The sequence below is a fragment of the Carassius auratus genome, unplaced genomic scaffold, assembly GCF_003368295.1.
Source record: "Carassius auratus strain Wakin unplaced genomic scaffold, ASM336829v1 scaf_tig00035351, whole genome shotgun sequence".
NCBI lineage: Eukaryota > Metazoa > Chordata > Actinopteri > Cypriniformes > Cyprinidae > Carassius > Carassius auratus.
Genome location: NW_020526223.1, coordinates 40,003 through 48,000, shown reverse-complemented (window position 1 = coordinate 48,000; position 7,998 = coordinate 40,003). Strand labels below are relative to the sequence as shown.

Sequence of the window (7,998 nt, the reverse complement as noted above, 5' to 3'; positions counted from 1 at the left end):
TACAAAATAGTATTTTCAAATTCATGTATCTGAAATACTGCCCATCCCTGCAGGAAATCAGCTCTAATAAGGAGGTTGGTACCTTAATGTATTTTGAAAATTCAAAAATACTCAGATTAAATGTTAAATGTAAAATACATGAGAATTTCAAAGGTATTTAAATACAAAATAATATTTTAATAAATAATATGTACATGTATTTGAAATACAGGCCACCCCTGACTACAGTGTTCTTTAAATTTGTAGTAAATTTCACAGAAAGGATCATTTGAGTTTTATTTTATTGTGACAGTATACATAGAAGGAAATGAAAATGAACTATTTATCTGAAAAAAAAAATCTTCACTGTACGTTGAGACCACAAGTGATTATGGAAAATGGTGATCCTCCTTGGTGAATTTACTGAGGTGTCTGTTTACCTGCAGAAAACAGAGAAAGAGAGTTGAAATTTGGTTATTCATCTTTTCCATCAACATTCTGTTAATATACTTTTATATGTTGTGAATCTGTAAAACATTCAGAGTTTATAAAATAATAAAGAAAGACCATCACCTTTTAAAAGTCATTTAAAAAAAAGCTTTCTTGACAGAAAGTCATGACATTTATTTTTTAAAAACATGATGTAATGCTTGCTAGGAATATGCCTGCCAAAAGTGTAACAATGTATGTTAATGCATATGCATGCTTACGGTGAAGGTTAATGAAGGAGAGGTCAAAGATCACCATTGTCTTCAAACCTGCAGAGAAGACACACCAAGAGGTAAGAGAGGAGTATGTGTGTGTCTTTTATTGTATAAATATTTTATATGCCTTACTTAGAAGACGCCTTGTTTCCACAGTTGAGCTTTTTGCCTGCCAGAAAAGATAACGTTTGATTACACAATGAAAAAAAAAAAAAAAAAACGATGTGTGCATGCATTGCTGTGTTTGCTTGTATTTTTATTATAACTTATGCAGAAAGGACATGCTGTAGATTGCATGAACCTAGACATACTCACTGAATATGATAGCCATGCCCAAACAGAACAAAACAGCTGCAAAGATCAGCCCTCCTTTTCTGATCAACTCATAATCTTAAGCACACACAAAGATATTTATAAACAAGATATCCACAAAAGTGTTTTTAAAAGAAACTTTGCATTTATAGTTGTAGAGCACAACTTTAGCTGGCTGTTAAGAGCAGGACTGTTACTTTGACTCTTGAGATATATAAAATAAGATACAATCAATTGTCCTACATTCATACTCACAAAATACACATTTTTAAATGAGTTTATGATCATTTCACAGTCCTGTCAGTTTAATAAAGGGGTTTAATTAACCATGAGACATTCTTACCATAGGTGAAATCAGCATCTGAATACTCAGGTTTTTCTTAAAAGAGAACACACAAGGATATGTTAACTTTAGTGTTAATATTATTTCTACTTATAATACATGTCTAAATTTGTTAAATGGATAGTTTGCCGCGAAGAATCAACCAAAACATTGTTTTTTTCTAACAATTTAAAAATTTTACATTCTGCAGAAAAAAGTAAGTCATACAAGTTTGTAAGAACATAAGGGTGTGTGAAAGAGAATCTGCGGTATATGATATGTTTTTTTAAAGACATAAGGGTGTGTGAAAGAAAATTTGTGGTATATGATGTTTTTTTTAAAGACATACTTAAAAGTTTAGTGCCTATACAGTCAGGTTTTTTATGTTTGATAACATTATATAAAGTTAGTTGAATCAAACTTACCCACTCCCATCGTTAGCAGTGTTGCAGGACCTCAAAAGCTTTCAAGGTTGATAACAGCAGAACTGTGTAAGTCAAAGAGGAGTTTGAATGTTTGCAGGGAGCTCCTTAAACTCTCTGATGGTGGAACTGTAACTGGTGGAGCGAATGACAAATCAGTGACAACTACAGGGAGGAGAGAAAGTGTGTGTGTTTCGTATATAACGACCTTCAAACCCTTCGCTCTGACACGTCTTATCCAGTAAACCTTAAAACATGCACATAAACACAAGCCTTTGGGACATTTCTTAATATCTAACCATTGAGCAGTGCTGAATGTGCCCTTGCAATAAGATGACAAGGTCATTAAAGCTCATTGAGAAACAAGACCAGACCAGAGATTTAAAATTTGAAGGCCAGATAATCTAATATAAGATAAATAAATAACTCATGATGTAAAATACAAAAATTATATACACACATTGTGAAATGTACACTTTTTGTAATGTTAATACATTTTAAATGATGTTAATAAATTACATTGAGACTGTTCGTTTATCTGTTAGTTCTATTTCATTGGGTAGTTAAAAATTAATCTGTCATATTCTAAAGAACACATAAAAAAGTATAGAACAAATACATAACTAAACACTTTAGTTTCATGTGGGTGTATTTGTAAATCTAACTGATTGCTTCAGTAGTTTTTTTTCTTGTTTTCAAATAAGAACAATCAGAAGTGAGTTTGCTTTCTCTTTTCATAATAAATCTAGCAGTGTGTAAAAATAAAAATGACCAAGTGGGGTATTCTTTCTAAAGTTAATGATTATGACTAAGAAAAAGATCCCGCCAGCTTTCACCTTTTAGACGGAAAATAAGTTGTGTTCATGAACAGAAATACAGTTTTATTTTTATGCTGATTTATTTTCAGAGTGAAAGAGATTTCAGTTCATGCTGCTCCACTGTATTCTTTTTACATTGTATTACTTTACATGTTACATGTTTTGCTAGGAAATAGTAGTTCTTCCTCTATAGTAGATCTTCTACATATAATACACAATAGGCTATACAGTACAGAACTGGACAGTTTAAATGTCCTGGCATTTTCTACAAGATAGATTCAGTAATGTAATCCATGTTTTTATTGAAGAACGTTAGTATTCCCAAAATAAAAGATTTTACAGACACATTTACATCATCCTTATTTAAATAATGAATTCAAAATTTTACATAAATCTAATATTTACTGCAAAAGTGCATCTCACTGTGTGCTCTGTCATTTTAAAAATTGAGAAATCTTATTTCATTACATAAAATTTTTACACAACAGAGAAAAATGTCAAGATTTGTTCTTCATTGTTGTTAGTAGGTCATGGTCGCGCTAGCTGTAATTGAAAAAACAGAGCCAGAAAGACACAAGGATAGAAAAAAGAGAATGGTAAGAGACTGTTTGTATAAGTATGTTAACTCATGACAAACAATATTATGTGTGTTTGCATGTTAAAATGGAAAAATGTGTTTACCTGCATCTTGCCATATATCCACATTAAAAGTTGCCCTACATCACTGTAGACCCCTGGACGGTTTGGCTTTCCACAGCCATCTCCCCAGCTTGTTACGCCTGTGAGATACCATTTGTCATCAACTTTACACACCAGTGGACCTCCACTGTCCCCCTGGAGAGAAATGGAGATTAAAATAACATTGAAGAAGAAATAACACTGAATGAACTAAGTACAAAGTTCAAACTGCAATATAATATTGTACCAAAAGGTGGCAGCATTTGTAAGCTTTTGAATACGAGAACATGTCTAACCTGACAGGAGTCTCTCTCTCCACTAAGATCTCCTGCACACTGCATATTCTCAGTGATCCGGCCTCTGTAAACACTAAATGAGTTACACACAGCTGAGTCTATCAGGTTTACTGCAACCTCCATCAAAAGAGTGGAAATGCTGTCTGCAAACACACATGTAAAGGCCAGCGTTATTAATCAATACTTTCAAACTCAACAAAATACATTGGCTTACATATAGCAACTGTACATTACATACCAGCCCCTTGCTTGGTAACTCCGAAGCCTGTGGTCCAGCACTGTTTGGCAGCAGGAAACGCCTGGCCAAACACAGGCAGGCACACAGGCTGTATATTACCTTTTAACAGTATGAACAAAACTTGTCAGCGGTCAGAAGTGCCTCTTTGATTTATATATTTATGGTATACTGTTGTTTAGACAGTGCTGTGTATGGTAAATAGCTAAGTTTATGTCAGTTATATTATGATTTGCATAAATGTTTATGTATTATACATCAAATAAGTAAAAACTTACTGGCAGGTTTACTAAGTTTCAGTAAGGCAATATCATAGTTTTTTGTCGCTGGGTCATAATTCTGATGTAAAATGATTTGCTTTACATTATATGGGCTGGTAAGCTGGAGCTGGGACACCAAACCAATATACACTCTCCAGTTACTAGGCAACTGTGAGCCGGGTGTTCCTCTAAGAAAGGGAGAAAAAAGCAAAGTCATTTATCTATTCGTCCATAGTGCATACTGCATACTGCATATTGTTTGCTAATGTATTCATTAATCTTAATTAGGATTACCGGCCATGATATTGTTTCCAACATATAGTCTAGTTATCAAATCTGTCTAATGTAATGTATACTGACTTGGGGAAGCAGTGAGCAGCGGTAATGATGAAGTCTGGAGCCACTAGAGTTCCTCCACATGAGTGAGACCCTTGGAAATGCAAACTGGCCTGCCATGGCCACTGACCGTCAGCAGCCGCTCTGCCCCCTATGATCCTCAATCCTGGTGGCTTTCCACACTCTAAACAGAGAAAGAATAGGAGGGAAAGTAAGAGAGTGTTTAGACTTAGCAATATCACGCAGCAATAACATGTAAGTACTCACTGCTGCACTGCAGGGACACTGTCTGCTGACCAGGACAGGATGTACTGAAATTAAAACAACTTTGTTACACACGATAGAGACCAAGAGCGTTTTCTGGCTTCATGTTTCTTCACACCTTTCTGTATCTAATGTATCATTATTCATGTTCATACTCATTGCCATGTCCACAGTGATAAAAAAAAGTAACTTTTTAAAATAATAAAATTAATATAAAATGAAATATTTGATCACCATTTTAAATCGAATTTAATAGTTTACTGTTTACACTGACAAGATGCATGTTGCAATACAAATAACTGACAATTCGTAAAAATTTTTTAGGTAATTAGAATTTGTAATTTGTATAGAGGTCGGGATCGTTGCGTCACGTCGCAATGCATTGTGGGAATCGCGGTACAGAAGTAGATGTACTGTATAGTAGGCATTAGGTAACGTTGGTCATTTGGTCATTAATTTTGATTATTTTTTGGAAAATGGTTCAGTATTGCTGTATTGTGAACTGCTGTAATCGGTTTCATGATCGACAGGGCAAACACTTCGTGAATCATATTAGTTTTCAACATTTTCCTACTTGGAAAAAAAAACACAAGGTGTCTAAAATCACCAAGAGGCGTCAGATGGCTTGGGTCGCCGCTGTACGGAGGGAAACCATCACCTTCGATAATATTATAATACATAGTTATGGTGAGACATGTTGTGTATGGTCTCTCTCTCTCTCTCACACATACACACACACAAACACATTACGTTTTCTCTAGTTTTTGGCCAGTAAGGGAGTCAGTTTAGTGTCTGTATTTTTTGTTTAAACATTTTCTTTTGACCCAATCCTGAACTTAATTTGCTTTTTGATATTTTTGTGCTGACTGTATTTAACAAATTTGAACAACTTGTTTAAAAAAAATAAAAATAAACTGGAACGAACTTCAAAATAGGAAGTTAAGCGTCTTGTTTTGGTGAATGGTGGGTTGTGTCTGAGGTGAATGTTCGTCAATATTATACCGGATTACAGAACTACCGGAGGAAAACAGTGGATTTTTGCAAGTATGATAGGTGAGTAATTACTCCTGAAGTGTAACAAACCCGCATAGACAAGCTTCATAGCTCGCAGAATCTGATAAGTGTGTGTGTGTGTCACCACTGATGCTTGGTTAATGTTAACATTTCCTTAGTGAGAAAGATTGTTTTCTCCACGTTTAATTTGCAGATCCATTTATGATCTGCAGGTGAGCCTCCAGTGACTTTTTAAAAAGTGAAAGTGACATTTTTAAATTGATCGGAGGTGTAAGCGCTCACTCCACAGACCCGGTAGGAGAAATGATCAGGGAAACTGAGGCTTGGTAAACTTTCATGTGTTCATAGGGATCGATTCCGCCTACAACCTTTTTTTTTTAAGTAGCGTTGTTTGGCTTCATTATTAAGTTTGTCCGTATAGGTATAGGCAACTTTTTTTGTCACGTTCTATCACTTTTTCTGGAGACTGGCTATTATCTTATTACAAACCTGCTTTGCGATGCCTCTAAAATGGCCGCCGTTACCCACAATGCACCATTCCATGACGTCTACGCCCGAGCTCTATAGACGGTTTCATCGGGCGCACGCGCCTGGACCTAAGTTAACTTCCGGTCTGTGTTATATCGGTCTGGCTGCGGTGCCTTCTACAAACGCAGTTAAAGCCAAGGTGATGAGTAGACTGAAGTTGGGCTCAGGTCGTTGTACGTGCTGCGGGATGTGTTTCCCATACATTTATTTATTTTTGGAGACTCGCCACAATTTTAAAACTGATCGATTTTCAAAAAGGCTTCGTTAAATAAACATGAGTAACGTAACATTACGTAACGTACTGCACGTTTAATAATAATAATTCCTTACATTTATGTTTAAATATCAAAACGAGGCACAGTTGTTTTTATCGCTGTATTTCTGAAGTTGCATGTTATATGCCTGATAAAGCAGCGTGTGAGCGTACCAGCTCTGCTTTGTTTACAGCTGTTACTGGGGAAACCTCTATTTCTAGCGCTTTATGTCTATGTTTAAAACATCTCCTGTTGGCAAAGAATGAATTTGCATTTTCATTAAATCCGCCTGATCCACGCAGCAAACATATTTTGTTTGTTATAAAAAAATACCTACTCTAGAGGGACTTGGCTGTTGTTATTGATTCTATTTGGAGTCTACCGGAAGTTAAGTTAGGTCCACAAAAGCGCTCACGCGCATTAACGTTTGTTTATGTTGATGCCGTTGAAACCGTCTATAATTTAGTTTAAATGAATTTGTACGATCATTGTTTAGCTGCAGACCTTCATGTGTTTTGCATTTTGCAAGGCAACAGAATTATGCATTTAGCATAATACAATTACTGTAGCTACACATCCACTGATTGCAATAGCTATATCTGCTTTAGTTTTGTGTGTGTGTGTGTGTGTGTGTGTGTAGGTTAAATTATTAATATTTATTTGTTAATTTTTTTGCTGTTTTTCAGCAGCAAATTTGACACATTTTTGGTTTTTACCTTGTATTAACACTTTCCTGGATAGTGTTTGTAAACTGACTGTTCAAACTTTGAAAGGCGGATGAACTGGTATTCAAGACACCAACTTCATAACTCCTGTAAAACACACAAACCGGAACACACATGAATACATTTGATAGAGATCTAATATTGTTCTTAATATTGTTTGTTTGCTTGTGATTCAATGCCATGATAACCTTTATGGCTATCTTTTCTTTTTTGTAAAAATTTTTTGCAATAAGTGCAATAAACAATATGGAGAAGAAGAAGAAAGGAAGAAAATGATTGATATCTATATCTATTTTTTTTCTTCATAAAACCTGCTAAACCAAGTAATTTCTAAATTAATGTTTAGTAAAAAAAAATAATTAAAAAGTATTTAAAAGTTTTGCTTAATATGTGCTTCTATGTCTCAAATCACAAGAATTATGGGTTTGTGTTTGTTTCTTTGTGTGTGTGTGTGTATATGTGTGTGTGGATTATACTTACTGTCTGAAGCCAAGCTGTTGGCAGGTTTGATCTGCTATGTTTTTATCCCAGCCCTCTGCACAGACTGGGAGGAAGCTTTTGGTCTTAGAAGTCATGACCTGCAATTCATTTGCAGTACCAAACCGCACTATAGAAACATTAAAGTCAAATCAGTATATGATTTCCAACTGAAAAGAGATTTCATTGTTGATATGTGATTGACACTGACCACAGCGAGATTCATCACTGCCTTGAGAACAATCTCTCTTTCCATCACAGTTGACTGATGAAGGAGGGCACGTGTCTGTCTCCATTTCTTTCTCTGCGGGAGCCCGCAGTAAAGGCCCATAGCGCACTGTGCAGGAGTCAAAAATAGAGTTAAAAGTGTACAT

The 7,998-nt window shown here is 35.2% G+C and overlaps 2 protein-coding genes across 2 annotated transcripts; both read right to left on the bottom strand.

The window, feature by feature from the left end:
* Window positions 1-262: 262 nt before the first annotated feature.
* LOC113081954 (sodium/potassium-transporting ATPase subunit gamma-like) lies at window positions 263-1,920 on the bottom strand. The gene is made up of 6 exons (XM_026253849.1): window positions 1,743-1,920; window positions 1,339-1,374; window positions 999-1,073; window positions 816-852; window positions 690-737; window positions 263-419 (listed from the first exon to the last, which is right to left on the bottom strand). Exons 1-5 carry the CDS (start codon window positions 1,750-1,752, stop codon window positions 713-715), a joined length of 183 nt encoding a protein of 60 aa, XP_026109634.1. The 5' UTR covers window positions 1,753-1,920; the 3' UTR covers window positions 263-419; window positions 690-712.
* Window positions 1,921-2,834: 914 nt separating this feature from the next.
* LOC113081957 (transmembrane protease serine 13-like) lies at window positions 2,835-7,998 on the bottom strand. The gene is made up of 9 exons (XM_026253852.1): window positions 7,836-7,998; window positions 7,628-7,754; window positions 7,139-7,234; window positions 4,630-4,673; window positions 4,387-4,546; window positions 4,045-4,214; window positions 3,770-3,868; window positions 3,532-3,674; window positions 2,835-3,391 (listed from the first exon to the last, which is right to left on the bottom strand). Exons 1-9 carry the CDS (start codon window positions 7,996-7,998, stop codon window positions 3,179-3,181), a joined length of 1,215 nt encoding a protein of 404 aa, XP_026109637.1. The 3' UTR covers window positions 2,835-3,178.

Coding starts and splice junctions, on each gene's coding strand:
- LOC113081954 (XM_026253849.1), bottom strand. Junction 1,074..1,338: donor AGATGCTGATTTCACCTATG/GTAAGAATGTCT, acceptor TGTGTGCTTAAG/ATTATGAGTTGATCAGAAAA. Junction 738..815: donor GGAAACAAGGCGTCTTCTAA/GTAAGGCATATA, acceptor TCTTCTCTGCAG/GTTTGAAGACAATGGTGATC.
- LOC113081957 (XM_026253852.1), bottom strand. CDS start 7,998: ATGTACACTTTTAACTCTATTTTTGACTCCTGCACAGTGCGCTATGGG. Junction 4,674..7,138: donor CAGGAAAGTGTTAATACAAG/GTAAAAACCAAA, acceptor TTTTAATTTCAG/TACATCCTGTCCTGGTCAGC. Junction 3,675..3,769: donor AGTTACCAAGCAAGGGGCTG/GTATGTAATGTA, acceptor GTGTGTTTGCAG/ACAGCATTTCCACTCTTTTG.